At 39.2% G+C, this 20670-nt stretch overlaps 1 protein-coding gene across 1 annotated transcript in view; it reads left to right on the top strand.

Annotated features, from left to right (window-relative positions):
• Positions 1-20670, top strand: part of tmem132e (transmembrane protein 132E) — a 553547-nt gene that overhangs the window by 269884 nt on the left and 262993 nt on the right. The window contains exon 3 of the mRNA XM_059973087.1: positions 2260-2403. Coding sequence (XP_059829070.1) covers positions 2260-2403 — 144 coding nt within the window. The remainder of the gene's footprint in view (positions 1-2259; positions 2404-20670) is intronic.

Raw genomic sequence — 20670 nt, 5'->3', positions numbered from 1 at the left:
GTGTCTCCATACACAAAAACTTAGTCAGATCATACCATTTGATATCAATTTTCTTTCCAAAAGTGAAATGAACTTGGCTTATTTCTGTACTGTATAAATTGCAAATAAAGAGTAATTACTTCTATTACTACTCCAATACTAAATGGAATATGCATTGTCAAAAGTTAGTCGCTCGTTCATTTGAGAAACAAAATGTGGAACAGTGCAGAGCACCTTTTTCAGATTGCAGCAGGATCCCAAGCCTCCAGGTTCCTTTCACTTTAATTCTCCATTTCAAAGTTCACAGTAAATTCAGTATTAAAGTACATAAACTCCCTTGAGATTCATTTTCTTGTAGCTGTTCACAGCAGAACAGACAAATAAAATAGAATCAATAAGAAACTACACGCAAGCAAAGACTGATAGATAACCAATGTGTAAAAAACTATGTAAATCAAAAAATAAATAGATAGATAGACAATACAGAGAGCATGAGTTGTAGAGTTCTTGAAAATGAATCTATAGGTTATCAGAATCTGTTCAGAGTTGAGGTGAGTCAAGTTATCTATGCTGGTTCAAGTACCTAATGGTTGAAGGCTACCAACTGTTTCTGAACCTGGACCTAAGGTGCCAGATGGAGTGGTTTGAATATCTCAGAAACTGCTGATCTCTTGGGATTTTCACACACAACAGTCTCTAGAGTTCATAGAGAATGGTGTGAAAAACAAAAAAAAAATCCAGTGAGTGGCAGTTTTGTGGGCAAAAATGCCTTGTCAAGGAGAAAAGTCAGAGAAGAATGGCCATACTGGTTCAAGCTGACAAGAAGGTGACAATAACTCAAATAACCGTGTGTTATGACACTGGTATGCAGAAGAGCATCTCTGAACACGCAACATGTTGAACCTTGAAGTGGATAGCTGACAGCAGCAGACCAAGAGCATACGTTCAGTGGCCACTTTATTAGGTCCAAGAAGTACCTAATTAAGTAGCCACTGAGGGAAAAGATAAAGTCAGAATATCAGTATTACAGTGGAGTAAAGGGAATTACAGAGACATGAGAGAGGAGTTGGCCAAAGTTGATTGGAAGGGGACACTAGCAAGGATGATGGCAGAGTTGCAATTGCTGGAGTTTCTGGGACAATTTGGAAGGAACAGAAAAGATAGACCCAAAAGATGAAGAAGTATTCTAAGTATTCAGAGTTGAGGTGCACTCTGCCTAAAAAAAATTGTGCAAGCCGAAGGACACACCCACGTCTACAACCATCCTCCCAGACTTTTCCCTTGAAGCCACTGCGGCCGGGTCTGCCTGGCTTGTATTGGCCTCATCAGCCACCAGCAAGCCTTGGTCAGATTGCACTTGGTCAGATAAAGCATTCATAAAGATAAAGATAAGATAAAGATAAAGCATTGTCAGATAGCACTTGGAGTATTCAGAGCATACTTGGGCCCCTTATCTAAGAAAAAATACACTGGCATTGGGGAAGATGCGGGAAAGATTTGCAAGAATGATTTTTGGAATGAAAGGGATAACAAATAAAGCATTTTTGGCTCAGAGCCTGTACTCGTTGGAGTTGAGAAGAATGAGGGGAGGATCGCATTAAAACCTATTGAATATTAAAAGTCCTAGACAGAGTGGATGTGGAGAGGATGTTTCCTATGGTGTTTGAGTCTAGGACCAGAGGGTACAGCCTCAGAATAGAGGAACACCCATTTAGAACAGTGATGAGGGTGAATTTCTTTGGCCAGAGGGTGATAAACGGTGGAATTCATTGTCATGGACAACTGTGGAGGCCAAGTCTTTAAGTATATTTGAAGTAAATTAAGTGATGGATTTTTTATTAGCAAGGACATCAAAGGGTACGGGCAGAAGGCACAAGAATGGGGTTGAGAGGAATAATATATCAGCTATGATCAAATGGCAAAACAGACTCGATAGGATCAAGTGTCCTAATTCTGCTCCTATGTCTTATGGTCTTCAATACTACTTGCTTATCAATAACAATTGAAGTATTCTTGATTTCTATGGTTACTGCAGCTAATCTTGAATTAATACTTCTTAGGAGTGTAGAACATGTGTATTGAATATTGTTGCTGAGATTGATGAGAGTGATTTATAAAATGTATTATTCTTCACCTTTGCTATTACGTAAATAGGCATTACTTTGCTATGTTCAGAATCAGAGATATTTCTATACCTGTCAGAACCTTAGAATACTTCACTGTTTTGGTAATAGTTCCATTGTCTTTGTTTAAATGCACATTTTATTTAATATATTGCAGGGTAAAAGCCAAAAAAGGAGTGAACTTGAAAAACATGTGGCCCAAAAAACCTGAAACCTGGCAGTTAAGATCAGAAATCGTGAATGGAGGAAAACATTCCACAGCCACAGTGGAGATGAATAGAAAGCAAGGAGTCTTAGATGGGTGAGGACAATTTCTGAAAGTACAAGTGGATTTGTCATGTACATTATTCAGTTTATATAGCATTTTCCTGATTATTAACCTTAATTTTGACAGCCACAGGAGCTTTTTGCATTGATGACCAAGTTTTCTGCAAACACAGAGTCAATTTCTCAATCATTTTGTTTTAAGATTTGAAGCAAGGTGCAAAAGGGGAAAGATTGTTCTGTTGCTTAGCCCAATGATCACTTAGAAATTAAAGCAGACAGGACCATGCAATAGTTATTTGGTGTTTTGCAACTAACTTTTAATCTCACTTCAGAATGTTACTGTTTGGAGAAATGTGTTTGATACGCAGATGCTGAGTAAGAGAAAGAGTGAAAATTGCTTTTGAGTAGAATGTTTGTAGGAAAGTGTTCCAAGATTTACCTCAGCTACCTTTGTAAACCTATTGCATTTATTCAACATTCCATTGGGATAGTATTGCATCAACTCTTAAGATAGCCATTGTCATTTTTTTGTGATATTCTAGACTCTGTAGCAAGAGTCTTGTTTTTATTGTCCTGCCTTCTTGCAAAAGAATCTGCAAGGATACTGCAACTCTTCTCTCTCTGAGCAACCTGCTTCTGATGATACCCCTTATTTAGCTGCAGCTTTTAAAAACAGCAGAATGGTTATGTACATGGCAGGAATAAATTCACCAGGTTCTCCCGATACTTAATGCAATTTTTCAACATCAGTGATTCATTTACTGGATTATATCTCAGCCACTTATTTGTATACTCTATTATAAGAGAAATGGTATTTAAATTTATCAACAAAACCAGTTTAGCTTGCACTGTGATATATTTGTTCCTGTTATTGCCCTCTCTGCATGCTGGCATGGAATTTATTGACTGCAAAATTAATTGAGTATCTAAACAAATAAAAATAGTTATGAATGTACAGTATGACATCAAGTGATACCATAGTCAAAAGATTTTTTATGACAGTAGGATGCAAACAAATGGAATTACTTCTGATTATACAAACCTACATAGATATGACATCATAGAATAAGACCAGTTCAACCACAAAGGCATTGCTGTACTTAACCTTCACTCCAGCATCCTCCAAATCTTCCTCATTATATCCCTCTATTTCCTTTACCCAACCACTTAAAACCACCTGTACTCTTTGTATCAAGTAAAGTAACGTAGCAGTTAGTATATTGCTATTACAACCCAGCAGTCAGAGTTAGGGTTTCAATTCCTGTTGCTGTCTGTGAGGAATTTGTACATTCTCTCATTCTCTTCATGACTGCATGGGATTCCTCCCATATTCCAAAGTGTCCAGGTTAGGGTTAGTAAATAGTGGGCATGCAATGTTGGTGCTGGTTATGTTTGTAGCACATATTCAGACTGTTCGCCTTTGAAGCAAATGACACATTTCACTGTCTGTTCAGATGTACATAAATAAATATATTCTCTTATAAGAATGTAAGAACTTTAGACAGGCGCAGCTTTCAATTTTCAACTCTGTCAGGTTAGATCAGTTACTTATAACTTTCTTATTAAGTTTCTGGTAAACAGCTTAGGTTGATACTCCCTTAGTAATGTTGTTTTCTAACTTAAATCATACTGTTTAATCTATCAAAAAGTAATAATTTAATTGACTTTAGATAACCCCTCATCCTACTTCTTTGAAGACTAAAAGAGCCACTTCAATGATCAAAAATGGGTTCCATATTTAGAATGAGGTTATGTCCATTTCCAGATTATTTAATTCCACTCTATGTAGTCAACTGGGCATTTTTCATTGACAGTTGAGCTTGTGTATGTGTATTGTGTAAATTGGACTTATGCCCCATAGTAATACACAAGCTCAGGAAAGCTCATATTGTTGTTCACATCAGTACCAAAGACATGGGTAGGAAGGATGACAGGTCCTGCAAAGTAAGTTCAGGGAATTGGATTCTAAAAGTTTAGGATTTACAGGGTAATGATCTTAGGATTCCTACCTGTGACATCTGCTGGTGAGGCCGGAAATAGGAAGGTAATAAATTTTAACACATGACTAAGGAGATGGTACAAGAGGCAAGGCTTCAAATTTTTGGATCATTGGTCTCTCCTCCAGTGTACATGGGATCTGTAGATGGGATTGCATCTGAACTGGAGGGGAAGTACCATCCTTGTGGGAAGGTTTGCTGGTGCTACACGACGGTGTTTAAACTAGAGTTCTAGGTGGATGGAGCTGGATCGCCAAAGCAGATAGTGGAGTAGTTGAGGGGAAATATGATATTAAGCTTACATAGAAAGTCAGAAATCGAAAGGCTGAGCATTATGGGATTAATCTTCTGAGTTGTGTGTACTTAAATGCAAGAAGTATTTTAGGAAAGGCAGATGAGCTTAGTGCATGGATCAACACATGGAATTATGAGATTGTAGGACTTGGTTGCAGGAGGGGCAGGACTGGCAGCTCAATGTGCCAAGGTTCTGTTGTTTTAGATGTGATAGAGAGGGAGGGGATTTGGGGTGGGCTGGCATTTCTAGTCAGGGAAAATGTTGTGAGAGTGCTCAGATAAGCAGACTGGACAGCCTGTCTACTAAGGCTATTCGGATAGAATTGACGAATGAGAAAAGGATGACCACGTTAATGAGATTATATTATGGGCCACCCAATAGTCAGTGTGATTTATAGGATCAAATTTGTAGAGGGATCACAGATTGTTGCAAGAAACATAATGTTGTGATGGTAGATGATTGTAACTTTCCACGTATTGATTGGGACTTCCACGCTGTAAAAGGGTTGGATGGAATAGAGTTTGTCAAATGTGTTCTGGAATGTTTGCTTAATTAATACTTAGAGGTTCAAACAAGAGGAGGAGTTCTCATCCTAGGGTCCACAGACTCCTTGCTTAATGGTATTGGTCCATGGCATAAAAAAAGTTGGGAACCCCTGAACTAGAGAGAGTGTGGTATTAGATCTCCTATTAGAGAATGAGACAGGGCAGGTGTCAGAAGTTTGTGCAGGGGAACAGTTTGCATCTTGTGATTATAATGCCATTAATTTCAAGGTAGTTATGGAAAAAGATAGGTCTGGTCCTGGGGTTGAGGTTCTAAGTTGGAGAAAGCCCAATTTTGATTATATCAGAAATGATCTGGCAAGTGTGGATGGGGACAGGTGACTTTCTGGAAAAGCTGTGCTTGGTAAGTGGGAGTCCTTTAAAAGTGGAATTTTGAGAGTACAAAGTCTGCGTGTTTTTTTCATAATAAAAGGCAAGGACAACAGGTTTAGCAATCCTTGGTTTTCAAGAGATATTGAGGCTCTGGTTAAGAAGAAGAGGTGCACAGCAGGTATAGTCAGCAAGGAGCACATGAAATGCTTGAGGAGTAATGCAAGAAATGCAAGAAAAAAAGTGCATAAGAAGGAAATCAGGAGGGCTTAAAGAAGGCATGAGGTTGCTCTAGCAGACGAGGTGTAGGAGAAGGCTTCTAGAGATACATTAATAGAAAAACGATAGGAAGTGACAAAATTGGGCTTTCTGATGATCGGAGTGATCATCTATGCTTGGAGTTGAAGGAGACGTAGGAGATAGTAAATTGATTTTTTGCACCTATATTTACTCAGGAGATGGACATAAAGTCTATAGAAGTGAAGCAATGCAGTAGTGAAGTCATAGATCATATGGAGGTTACAGAGGAGGAGATGTTTGCTATCTTGAGGCAAATTAGGGTGGATAAATCCCCAGTGCCTGACAAGTTGTTCTTTTGGACCTTGTGGAAGACTAGTGCAGAAATTTAATGGGCCCTAGCAGAGATATTTAAAATGTCCTTAGCAATGGATGAGGTGCAGGAGAAGTGAATGTTAATGTTGTTATGTTGTCTAAAGTAAGCCAGAAAATTATAGGCTGGTGAGACAGATATCAGGTGTGGTTAGGTTGTTGGAATATATTCTACGGGACCAGATATATAAGTATTTAGACAGACAGGAAATGATAAGGGATAGTCAACATGGATTTGTGTGTGATAGGTTGTATCTAACCAATCTTATAGAGTTTTTTGAGGAAGTTCACATGAAAATCGATGATGGCAAGGTATGGATGTTGTCCACGTAGACTTTAGCAAGGCCTTTCACAAGATTCTGCATGGAAGGCTGGTCATGAAGGTTCATTTGCTTAGTATTCAGGATGAGGTAGTAAGTTGGATTAGACTTCAGCTTTGTGGAAGAAGCCAGAGAGCAGTAGATGATTCTCTGTCTGACTGGAGGCCTGTGACTAGTGGTGCACTGCAGGGATTCATGTTGGATCCATTGTTTCTGTTATCTATATAAACGATCTGGATGATAATGTGGTAAACTGGATCATCAGATCCACAGATGACACCAAGATTGGGGATTGGTGACAACAAGATAGGCTATGAAAGCTTGCTGTAGTATCTGGACAAGCTGGAAAAATGGCAGATGGAATGCAATGCAGACAAATGTGAGGTGTTGCACTTTAGGAGGACTAACCAGGGTAGGTCTTACATTATGAGTGGTAGGAAATGAAGAGTGCGGCAGAACAGAGAGATCTGGGAATACAGATCCATAATTCCTTGAAAGTGGCGTTACAGGTAGGGTCATAAAGAGAGCTTTCGGCTTACTGGCCTTCATAAATCAGTATTGAGTACAGGAGTTGGGATGTCATGCTGAAGTTGTATAAGATGTTGGTGAGGCTTAATTTGGAGTATTTTGTACAGTTCTTTTCACCTACCTACGGGAAAGATATCAATAAGATTAAAGGAACGCAGAGAAACTTAACAAGGATATTGCAATTACTTAAGGACTTGAGTTATAGGAAAAGGTTGAATAGGTTAGGACTTTATAGAAACATAGAAAACCTTCGGCCCACAAAGTTGTGCTGAACATGTTCCTAGCTTAGAAATTACTAGACATACCCATAGCTCTTCATTTTTCTAAGCTCCATGTAACTATCCAAAAGTCTCTTAAAAGACCCTATCGTATCCACCTCCACCACCATTGCTGTCAGCCTATTCCAGGCACTCACCACTCTCTGATTAAAAAACTTAGCCTTGACATCTCCTCTGTACTTACTCCCCAGCATCTTAAACCTGTGTCCTCTTGTGGCAACCATTTCAGCCCTGGGAAAAAGCTTCTAACTATCCACACAATCAATGCCTCTCATCATCTTATACATCTCTGTCAGGTCACCTCTCATCCTCTGTTGCTCCAAGGAGAAAAGGCCGAGTTGTTAAGGGAAACAGGAGGGAGAAATTTTTCAGTCAGAGTTTGGTGAGAGTGTGGAATGAGCTGCGTGGAAGTGATGGACATAGGTTTGATTTCAACATTTAAGAAAAAATTAGATATAGATACCTGGAAGGGAGCTACAGGCAAATGGAACCAGGCAACTAGGCAGAATTAATAGTTTAGCACCGACTGGAGGGGCCAAAGGGCCTGTTTCTGTGCTATTATTTTCCCTTTTACATCTGCAAAATCTCTGTGCCCTGCAATACAATATGAGTTTCCAGTTTTCTGGCTCTGTTTGGCTCAGTTTCACCATGGATTTCTAGTCTCTCCCATTTTACACCAAGATAGCTTCAGGCCCTTCAGTTTATTCTTCCTTGAACAGAAACCTAACTTGTCTCCCTCCACCACCATCCTTTTTCACAGCTGAATCCATTGAAACACTAAGCATCCTATTTAAATTTTCTCAGTTCCTCCAAATCAGATATGTGCTTATGGAACCCTGCAAATGTGCATGTTTTGCCTCTGTCTTCTTGGGATAAATGGAACTGTCCTTGTTTTAATCCTACCTTCATCTCAAAGAATGGGTAAATGGCAAAGCCGCATGACTATACCTCTTACAGTTCTCCCCAATGCCATCATATTCCTTTTAATAACAGTGCTTTCCACCTCAGAACTCCAAAATATCTTCTTTGTCTCTTAGTTGTTGTTTCCTCTTCACTGTTTTGACAGAGCTCTCAACTTCATCTGTTCCACTTCCCCTTTATCTCATCCTTCTCCTACTATCCACAGCAAGGATGGCAATCTCCTTTGTTCTCATCCTTAATCCCAATTTCCATTTTTAGTGGATCATTCATCATGGCTTCCATCACCTTCAGTATGATGCATTTCCTGACACATATTCCCTTCCCCTTGTGAAGGACCATTTCCTTCCATTACTCAGTTGTTCACCTATTCCATCGACAGCCACTTTCCTCTCAAAGTGAAACATCCTGTGAAACTGCTGGAGATGGAACAACTGTTGTTTTATCTTTTTCCCTTTATCCTAGATGAAGCAGTCAGTCATTGAACAAAGAATAGTCCACAGGATCAAGGGCTTTAGCCCTCAATGTCAACACTGATCCTGATGCAAATGTAACTGATCCCATTTGCCTGCACATGGTTTGTATCCATCCATTCCCTCCCTGTTCTTCTGCCTATCTAAATGTCTCATAAACATTGTTAAAATATCTACACTTACTTTTCCTTTGTACTTCCTCCGTTAGTGCACTGAATTCTAATTTACTTCATACAGCGTTGAACAGATCCATGCCAGCTTTCATAATCTCATTCTACCTTTCCTCATTTCCTCATAGACCTGCATTTTTCCCTTTTCACATGCCCATCAACTCCTCTTTGACTCTTTCACCATTAACCTATAAGAAAGGATATTGTCTTTAGAATGTGAAAGGGAATTGGAGATGCATGGAAACCACAAGGAGAATATACAAACGTTGTACCGATAGGTCCTACGATCAGGAAAAATTTGGTTGTCTGAGTCGATGGCAGAGAGTGCTAGCTGCTGTGCTAGTGTGTTGTTCTTAGTTTTCACAACATACTCTCTATGTTGAAGAAATTGAAGAAACCAAATAAAGATTGATTGCAAACCAGAGAAAATCTGCAAATGCTGGAAATCTAAGCAATACACACACAAAATGCTGAAGGAACTCAGCAGTCCAGGTAACATCTATGGAAAAGAGATGCTGCCGAAGGGTGTTGTCCTGAAATATTGACTGCACTTTAGTTCCTCCAGCATTTTGTGTGTGTTGCTAAAGATTGGTTGACAGTTTTACAGAATGTATCAGTTCACAGGTTCAATTGCTCGTTGCTTTAGTTCTCCGTTAACTCTTCCTCTAGCGCCTCTTACACTGTTCCATCTTCCAGTTAGGCACATTACAGCTCCAAGACTGAACACTGAGTTCAAGAGTTTTCAATAATAAGCCTTTCCATGTTTTATAACAATTGCCCAGTTCTAAAGTAACATTAACTCAGTTTTGTTCTCACCATTAATGCTGCCTGATTTGTTGGATATTCTGAGCATTCACTTTAATTTCCAACTGCAGTTGGTTTGTGTCTCACCGTTCCAGCATTGTTTTGTATTCTCTCTGCCCTCATCCATCTTTATTCTCACATGACCTTCAGAGAGTTCAGCTCTGAATAACACAACTTTGTCAAACTCTCAGTCAGTGCCTCACTTGGTTTCCACTCTATCTCAGATATTCCCTTTCTGTACTCCTGCCCCTTCCCTGTATTGTAAAGCATATTTGATTTCCTGGTTGTGATGAAGGTTCCTCAACCTGAAACATTATCTCTACTTCTCTCTCTGTAGATATTTCCTGACCTAATAAATATTTCCACCACTTTATCTTTTTAATTTAAAATGCCCATTGAGGAAGGTTTTTATGTTTGGAAAGAATCAGAGCAGATCAGAGAAATGAAAGTGGAAGCAAAGTTTATGCCATATAAACCATAGTGTTATTTGCCTTAAGATAATAGAAAAGGGCATATATATGATGAAAACCAGATAGGGCAAAACCTGATTTTTGAGAATAAATCTTGGCAGTGAATAGGCAGCAATTTTATCAAATAATAATTTAAAACAATAATAGAAATGCTTAGTATAATGTGGAATAGAATTCAGAAAAATATATATTCAACTTAAAGTAAAGAACAGTCTTAGCATTCACATTATTGGAAGTTATACACATACATTACGTGTATATATTTGAACATTACGGTGTTGGGAAAAGAATAATGAAACATTTCCAAATCAGAAATATAACATAGGGAATTTATAGGTGGTAATGTTCCAATGCATCTTTTGCTTTTGCCTCTTGCTGTACAGTTTGCAGATTTGGGAGGTGCTGATGGTATAATTTAGGTCAATGACTGGAAACCATTTTGTAGTAATGTGCCTGTTTGGGGGACAATTTAATCATTGACTTTGCATTAAGGATTTTGGGAGACCAAAGTCAGGAAGAATAAAATGAGAATGGAAGGACAAATAATGTGAGATGAAAAATGAATGCTTCAGGTTAATTCTTTGCTTGTTCTAAATTTCTCTCCATCCTTTTGGTACCCTTTTGGCTAAAGTCCATTTAATAGTACCCTCAGGTTGTTTAGTGTGCCACAGTGGATCTGTTTTCCTGTGGGGTTTCTTTTGTTTCTTATTTGGGTTATCTATTTATTATGAATTATTTAGGGTATCAATTAATTGCTGATAATGTGCCTAGCTAACATAATCTCAAATTAATTTGTTAAATCTGTAACACATAACTTGTGTACACAAATAAGATAAAATTTTCATAAAATTAATGTTTTAAGCAATATATTTTGTAGTCAGCACATGGCATAGTATGTTGCTGTGGAATTTACATGTCCCTTCCCTGCAGTTTAGGAAGTTCTGACTTCTTCCTTTGGGCCTATATCTAACTCTGGCTTACATTGCCATCTTCTGCTACTGCACCCATGAATCCACTGCTGGATCTCCTACTCCATTCCTCTGAACTTGCATTGCTTCAACAGGCCACATCTATACTTAAGCTTCTGTTTTTTATGTTCTTATAATAAAAATAGTAATTGATTAAGGATATGTTTTAATTGTTCAGCAATTTAAGAGTAATGAGTTTTATTGGTATATCTGTCATTTTGCCACCATTCTTTAACAAAGTTGCAACTATTTTCCAATGTGATTAGATTTACATAAATTTAAGACTTAGGCTTCAGATTTTACATTACTCTAGCTTAAAATAACTCAAGATGATATTTTACTCTGGGGTTCCTAATCAATCTGGTCTAATTAATCAGTACCTTACCAGGTTTTATTTTGGTGATTTTATATTTTTGATCTAAATAATCACCTTGAACATGTTCTTTAAACTCTTCTTACTCTTACCCATAGTAATTGATCATTCTATTTAAAGATCATAATCCTCCATGATTATTGCATTGGCTTTGTTGTGTGCAGATTTCTTGATTTCTATTGCTATCAGTCTCTAGAGTTTCTATATAATTTTGATCTTTTATATCTCATCTAACTAATGCAATTTCTTTTGTAGCTAAGGTAATTTTTCATCTGTCTTTGTGTTATCCTTCATTATTAAATCTAACCTTCCCTCTGCCGTCAAGCCATCAGCACAATCACTCTTGTCTGTTATTCTGAAACCTTGAAACATTTAGTTCTCAATCTTGGACACCATCCAACCATGCATCTATAATGCCTTTAAAGTCAGACCCATTAATCTCCATTTGTACAATCAATCTGTCCAAGTTTTTGTTTTAGAATTATTCCATGCATTTATATTAAGCACTTCTAGTTTTAACATTTTATCATTTTGATTGGTTTATTTTGTACCTGGGAAATGGTAAATAAGAGTTTTCTTATTCAATCACAATGGAGAAACCTGAAATGCATCTTATTCCCATTCTTCCAGTTATTGATACTTGTCCATGAAAATGAAACTAAACACATCTGCTGGAAATCTAAAACAAATCCAGAAAATGCTGGGTATCGTAATCAGATCAGGCTGTGTCTGTAGAGAGAGGTAACCTTTGTGTTGGAGTGGTGAAATAATCACAAGGTATTTGATCCTCATGTGAAAGCAAAATAATAATCCTCAGGGATACAGGGAACTAAAGATAGGGAGAATAGGACTGATGGAATTAGTACTTAGTAACACTCCCTTTGGCAAGTATCACAGCTTGTAAACACTTTCTGTAGCCAACTAAGTCATTCAATTCTTGTTTGGGGTATTTTTGCCCATTCTTCCTTGCAAAAGGCTTCTAATTCTATGAGATTCTTGGGCCATCTTGCATGCACTGCTCTTTTGCGGTCTATCCACAGATCTTTGATGATGTTTATGTTGGGGGACTGTGAGGCCATGGCAAAACCTTCAGCTTGTGCCTCTTGAGGTAGTCCATTGTGGATTTTGAGGTGTGTTTAGGATCATTATACTGTTGTAGAAGCCATCCTCTTTTCATCTTCAGCTTTTTTCCAGACAGTGAGAATTTGCTGGTATTTAATTGAATTCATTCTTCCCTCTACCAGTGAAATGTTCCCCATGCCATTGGCTGCAACACAAGCCCAAAGCATGATCGATCCACCTCTATGCTTAACAGTTGGAGAGGGGTTCTTTTCATGAAATTCTGCACCATTTTTTCTCCAAACATACCTTTGCTCATTGCGGCCAAAAAGTTCTATTTTAACTTCATCAGTCCACAGGACTTGTTTCCAAAATACATCATGCTTGTTTAGATGTTTTCTTTACAAACTTATGATGCTGAATTTTGTGATGAGGACGCAGGAAAGGTTTCCTTCTGATGACTCTTCCATGAAGGTCATATTTGTGCAGGTGTTACTACACAGTACCACCACTCCAGAGTCTGCTAAATCTTCCTGAAGGTCTTTTGCATTCAGACAGGGGTTTTGATTTGCTGTTACATCCTCCAGACCCACAAATGCACAGGGGATTTCTTCATAATGGACAAGCATTTGTATCGCCAAAGCAGAGCAGTCTATGTACTGACTGGTTTAGGTAGCTTCTCAGCCCACCATCAAGTATCCTTTTCTCTATTCTGCGTGACTTGTATCCTGTCTGCTTTAAGTTTATGGTTCACATCCCTCTGCCAATACAGAACATTAATCTATACTTGCAGAGCAGCAGACAGTGTCACGAGGTGGGGACAAGGGTGCTGGGAGAGAACCCACACACAGGACACAAACACGTCTTTCTTAGGTTCAATAAAATAGCGTTTATTACTTGCTACACAGAAAATCGGGAAATCAAGGAGGACAAAGAGGAACACGAACCTTGGACTAGGGGACTAGGGACTTGGATTGCTGCGGCCATGGCTTGGACAGTGGGAACATGGACAGCTGCTGCCCTTGGACGTGGACAGTGGGAACATGGACAGCCGCAGCCGTGACTGGGGAAGGTGGAACCTGGATCGTTGCGGACCCTGGACTAGGACCTTGATTCACCCCAGCCAGAAACGTGGGCACCACGGATCGCCGCAGCCAGAAACGTGGACACCAAAACACAGGACAGGAACATTGAGCCAGGACCTCCTTCAGATCAGGCATCGAGTCGGGACTCTTCTTCAAGGGGACAGACGCGGACACAGGGCATGAACATCGAGCTGGAGCTCCACCTTCCACTCAGGCACCGAGCCGGGACTCTTCTTTAAGGTGTAGACACAGACAATGGGCATGAACGTCGAGCCAGGACTCCGCCTTCAACTCACCCCCGGCAGACTGACCTTGCCCGGACCCACTCTGGCGAAGGAAGGCGAATTGCTGGTACTCCGATGTGGGCTGGATAACTCTGGCTTGTCGTAGCGACGGCGACTTGCTAAGGCTTCTTAACACTCTTGCCCCGAACAGTTAAAGCCAGGGGCTTATAAGCTGCCAGTTTGGGTTGAGAGTAGATCACCTTAATTGCCAAGCTCAAGGGACACATGAAACGGAATTAGAAGGGAACAAAGAGTCAATGGTCCGGATCATAAGGCAACCTAACTAAATTTAGAGGGGAACTGATCTGGACCGTTACAGACAGTGCATTTATGGAGCGAAATGAAGGACTGCAAGCCCATGGAATGCCAGTGAGACTGTGTTAGAAGGCTATGTTTTGCATAATATGGGTATGTAAGCTTATGTGATGCAGCAGTATGTACGTGGACTTCTATGAGAGCTGATGTTGCTCAGAGCTGAATGCAGTAATGCAGAGGCTTGCTTTTGTTTGGATCTGCAGATTCTTCGCTGTTAAACTCATTTAGATGTTCTCCATATGTGTCTCTTCCACCTATTCTCTTGCTCCTGTGATATCTCCTGGATTTTTCCACACTTATTTTATGTGCTTGTGATGGCTGCTATATGTAAAATAGCAGCTGAGGAAATAAGGAGTGACTGAACAATGGAAATACAATTGATGCTGTATGGGCACTGACAGTAATTTCAAAATGTATTTCAAACCATGTCCAATGAATTTATTATTAAAGTACGTGTCACCTTGTATGAACCAGAGATTCATTTTCTTGCAGGCATTCACAGTAAATACAAAGAAACACAGTAGAAGCAATGTGAAATTACATGCAAATGATACAAAAGTGTAAAAGATGAATTGTGCAAATACACAAAGAAAAATGACATAATAGATAAATATAAATAATATTGAGAACATGAGGTTAGAGACTTAGAGTCCTTGAAAGTGAGTCCATAGGTTGAGGAATCAGTTTAGTGTTGCAGTGAGTGAAGGTGTCCATTCTGGTTCATGAGCCTGGGCCTGGTTAGGGGGTAGTAACTGTCACTGAACTTGGTGGTGAAGGAGGGAGCTGTATCAATGGGATCGGCTCCGTCTGAACCATGATGGGACCTGGATCCTAGTGAATGATATAACTAGGGCTTTAAATTAAATTGGGGGTGGGGGGGAGGGTTCAGCAGATTAGAGAAGTAAAGTAAAAAAGAAAAGTGTGGATAAAGATAAAGCAAAAGAGAAAGTTAAGAGTGGAGTGAAGAAAGGTCAAGTGAAAAAGAGTAAAAGATTACAAGGTTTTAAAAGCATGTTGAGTGTAAGGACAGTTTATCTGAAAGCCCACAGTATTCGAAACAAGGTCAGTGAACTTGTGGCATAAATCAGTACAAGGGGATATGATTTAGTGGCTATTACAGAGACGTGCTTGCAGGGTGGACAGGATTAGGAATTAAATGTCCAAGGATATCAGGTAATACAGAATGGTAGGTAGGAAGGTAAGGGAGGAAGGGTAGTGCTCTTAATTAAAGATGACATCAGGGCAATAGTGGGAGACGATAGAAGATCTAAGGAGCAGAATGTTGAATCCATCTGGGTAGAGGTTAGGAATAGTAAAAGAGAAAAAATTACTGATGGGAGTTGTCTATCGGCCACTGAATAATAACGTTACAGAGGCACAGGCAATAAACAGAGAAATATCTGAGGCTTGTAAGAATGGAACTGCAGTTATCGTGGGGGACTTTAACTTGCACTTAGATTGGGTGAATCAAGTTGGTCAAGGCAGTCTTGAGGAGGACTTCATAGAATGCATCCATGGTGGCTTTCTTGAACAGGATGTTACTGAACCTACAAGGGAATGTCAAGACGTACAAATAAGCTGGATGAACTCAGCAGATCGGGCAGCATCCGTTGAAACAAAGTCAACGTTTCGGGCTGAGACCCTTCGTCAGGACTGAAGAAGGAGAGGAGAGGGTGGAAGGTGCCAGGTGAAAATCCAATCAGAGGGAAGATCAAGGGGTGGGGGAGGGGATAGGCTGGAGAGGTGAAGAAGGAATGAAAGGGGAAAGCAGTATGGGTAGTAGAAGAAGGCAGGATCATGAGAGAGATGATAGGCAGCTAGAAGAGGAGACAGAGTGAAAATGGGATGGTGGAAGGAAGAGGGAGGGAATTACCAGAAGTTGAGGAATTCGATGTTCATACCAAAGGGCTGGAGGCTACATAGATGGTATATGAGGTGTTGCTCCTCTAACCTGAGTTTGGCCTCATCATGGCAGTAGAGGAGGCCATGTATGGACATATCCGAAAGGGAAAGTGAAGCAGTGTTGGAGTGTGTGGCAACCAGGAGATCCTGTCTGTTGTGGCGGATGGGGCGGAGGCGCTTGACGAAGCAGTCCCCCAATCTGCGTTGGTTCTCACCAATGTAGAGGAGGCTGCACCAAGACCACTTCGTCCAGCATCTCCGCTCCGTCCACCACAACCTCTCCCCACCTTCTTCATAGGGCCCCTGCCCCGTCCTTCTTCAATCCTGACTAAGGGTCTCAGCCCGAAACGTTGACTATTTGTTTCAATGGATGCTGCCCGACCTGCTGAGTTCATCCAGCTTGTTTGTACGTCTTGATTTGGCCACAGCATCTGCAGTATACTTTGTGTTTACTTCAAGGGAATGTGCTGTCTTAGATCTTTTCCTGCTCAATGAGACAGGTAAACTTAGTGATCTTGTAGTTAGGGATCCTCTTGGAAAGAGCGATCACAGTATGATTGAGTTTCTCATACAAATGGAGGGTGCAATTGTTTGATCTAAAACCAGTGTATTATGCCTAAATAATGAGGACTTCAATAGGATGAGGGAGGATTTGGTTAGTGTAGACTGGGAACACAGGCTATATGGTGGGTTGGTTGAGGAACAGTGGAAGACTTTAAAAGAGATTTTTCATGGTGCTCAACGAAATTATATTCCAGTTAAAAGCAGGGACAGTAGGGGTGGGAAGAGCCACCCTTGGATAATTAAGAAAATAAAAGAAGACATCAAACTAAAAACTCATACATACAAAGTCGTCAAGAGTAGTAGGAAACTGGAAGAATGGGAAAACCTTTAAAAGCAACAAAGAACCACAAAATGATCAATAAAGAAAGGGAAGCTAGATTATGAAAATAAACTAGTCCAAAATATAAAAACAGATAGTAAAAGTTTTTATCATTATATAAAGGAAAAAAGGGTGGCTAAAGTGAGTGGAGATCCCTTGGAGGACAGGAAGGGGGAATTGATATTGAGTAATGAGGAAATGGCAGAGGCTTTAAATGACTGTTTTGTGTTGGTCTTTGCAGTGGAGGACATGTCTAACATGCCAAAGAGAGATGTTGTGTATGCAATGGGAGATGAGGACCTCGATACAATAGCTATCAGTAAATAGGTAGTGCTGAGTAAACTTGTAGGTCTGAAGATAGGCAAGTCCCCTGGTCCTGATGGAATGCGTCGCAGGGTACTGAAAGAAATAGCAGAAGTTACAGTAGAGGCTTTGGTGATAATTTACCAAAATTCTCTGGACTCTGTGCAGGTCCCAAATGCTCCTCCATTTTGAATGGTTGGGGAATCCAAAGAGTCGGTAGATTTCCTAGTTATTTCTTGAAAAATGTTCAGTTATGGAGAAGGATGTAAATAGGGGCTATTGAATATCAGATGGAAAATTGATCCTGTATGAGCACTCTCTGTAATTTCAAACTATAGGCTGATCCAAACTTACTACTGGCTGAAGCTGCTTGTGAATATCATTCATGGCCGTATGCGATCCAACCAAAAGAAGGACTTAAGTCTTCTACTACCCTACCATCCCTCTTCACTTTCAAAATAAGGCCCAAGACACCATATTGATATCCTGCAGTCTTATTCTAGAACTGAGATGATTGATGCCTGACAGTCATGACTGTCTTCTCTTGTGTGATGGACTATTGCAGTTCTTTATACTTTTGAGTTGTTCTAAAACTTAGTCAATTAACACCTTCACAGCAGTCACTCATCTGTGGAAGTTATGTTTGGACCAAGTTCTGGAGTTCTGGAGCAGAGTAGTCTTGGCAAAATCCAACATGAACTTCAGTAAACAAGTTATTGATGAATAATTGCAACTAAATAACACTGTTATTGACATCACCTGGTAATAGAGAGGTGACTGACTGGACAATAAATAATCAGATTGTATTTATCCTGCTTTGTGGGAATAAAACAATTTCTCCATTGATGGGTAGTTGACAATATACTAACTGTGCTGGAACAACCTGGTTAAAGTGTAACTAGTTCTGCAACACAGTTCTTCAACATCACAAATAGAATTTGTCTGGCCCTATAACTTTTCTGTAACTAGTGCTCATGTCACAAGGAGTTCAAAGGTGACAAATGTTTTGACCACTCTGTTCAGAGAAGTTGACACACAGATTTTGCTCTGCTGCGGTGTATCATAGTCACCTTCTCTTTTGAAAACTAGGTATCCAGATACATTGTATTCAATGAACTGGAGATAGGTACATAGATTTGTGAACATATTAGGGCTACATTGTGAACATGTGAACATAGCTTCTGAACACATCTATCCTGCCCCTATTTCCCATTCAGTACACCAACTTGGACCACTAGAGAAACTCATTTAGTAAAGAGGTAATAATTGCCTGTACATTTCTTTCAAAGTTACTGTTTTGAGTATTATCCTTCTGAATAAGCAGTCAAAATCCATTCTGCTGAATTATGTATTAAGTGCAGGACTGGCCTTTTAAATCATTGAGTTGCTGTATATAGAGCACTGTGAAGTTATACTTGCCTGTATATGGACATCTATTTTCCAAATGCAAGAGAAATTTGATCTTTTCAGATGGCAGTTTCAAACTGTACATTGCATGATGGATGGCTTCATTTGATGCCACCCTGTGCACCAAATATCATTGTGGTGCATAGTGTAACTATGGTGTTGCTTGGAATTTCACAAACTCTGTGATACCTCGATTATGTTTCTGAGGTTTAAACACATAAGTTATGATTTTTAATCATGTTCTCTTTAGAAACATAACTCAACACAATTCAAATTCAGGGCAATCTTGCTTATGATGTTGCTAATGCGTAATCAATTCCTATTGTAGATATGTAGCATATTTTATGTTATCTGAAAACGAGTCTTACAGATTAAACTCAATTTAATTGTCCGTACTTTACCATGTAAGATCACTTGCAATAAAACAACACAGCTAATGATTTTTATTTGTCTTATTTACCATGTTATCTTAGTCTAGCTTTTAAAAAGCTGGAGGAATGTTTACAGGTACTTATGGAAGGCATAAATGTCCAGTTCACAACAAATGCCAGGACTATTGTTACATGCAAAGAGATATTCACAGTGACCTTGACATCCACATATGCAGAATCAAATCTTGATGCATAATTTACTTAATGATTTTGCCCACAATACTTGTGATAACACTACACTGCTAAACTCCCTATGGAATTTAGTGACAGTTGAATCTTACATAGATTCTCTAACATTCATGCTGAGAAATTTGTTTTGCATTCTGCATTAGGTGTGAGATCAGCTATACCATTGATTTTACAAAATAGAAAGGGATGGGGAAGACGTGGGGTTGGGGGAATGTGTGGTGAGTTTTCTAATTACATGTAGTTTCTTTAGTGATTGATTTATATTTAAGTAATTTTAATGAATTTTTGATACCTCTAATATTTTAATAACCTGCTTATTTTTAGTAATTTTAAATGGTTTGAATATTGGTGATATTCAACATATTAAGATGATAATTTGATATGTTCAAATATTAGAAAAAAAGTATCCTTGTTAGAGTTTGCTGTCAAATCTCTCAAGAAAATGTCACGGACATAATTTATTCAGTATAAGATTCTGCTGCCACTCAAAGCCCAAAAATCTAGGATGATAGTGTTAGGTCTATATGATTAACCCTACAGAATAGTGACCCAGTAAGTTTAGGTATGTGATGATAGTGGGTAGTGATTACTGTGCCGCAAGATCTGGCCCAATGTAATTGGAGATGACAGAAATGGTCTGTGGATAATAAGGCAGTAAAATGGAGCTGGAAATCTTAGACGATGCTATTTAAGGGAGTTCTTTTATTTAAGTATTTAAAAATTCAACTAAAAAATTGCTCTCACAGCATATTGTAACAATCTATAACTTTTAAAATTAAATCAAATCTAGAACTACCAAAGTTATACCTGGTGTTACTGATATTTTAGGGAATATGAAGATAAATGACATAAACATCCCAGCTATGCACCATTTGCAGATATTCCTACTCCATTCCTTGCAGCTGCCTTGCTTCTCAGTGCATCTCTGTGCAGTCATTGCAGCTGTCTTGGCATCCTGCCTGACTAGTCCTATACAACTGCCACTAAGAACACAACTTAGCCATACATTTGGGGTTTCAAAAAGTAATGGAATTTGAGAGAAAAATTAATTTAGAGGTTGCTGAAAATAAAAGAAGATAGAGGAAATGAAAATAGTTGAATAGAATTGGACAAATTCTACTCCACTTCTGTGTACCACTGTGTAGTATTACTGGATTGGGGGTGAAGGATTGATCCTTATATTCTTATTGAGTTCCAACCATAACAATTTTTGAGATTTTCCTAAAATAGTTGCCCAAAGCTAGTAGTAACCTCCAAAAATATCCAAAAATATTTTAAGTCAGGGCGCTGTGCAGTACTCACATACCCTTAGATGGACCCCATATTGCAAGAAAAATATAATGAAGCTGGAGAGGATAGAGGGAAGAT

The sequence above is a fragment of the Hypanus sabinus genome, chromosome 6 (genome assembly GCF_030144855.1).
Source record: "Hypanus sabinus isolate sHypSab1 chromosome 6, sHypSab1.hap1, whole genome shotgun sequence".
In the NCBI taxonomy this organism is placed as follows: domain Eukaryota; kingdom Metazoa; phylum Chordata; class Chondrichthyes; order Myliobatiformes; family Dasyatidae; genus Hypanus; species Hypanus sabinus.
This window is presented reverse-complemented; position numbering and strand designations above follow the sequence as displayed.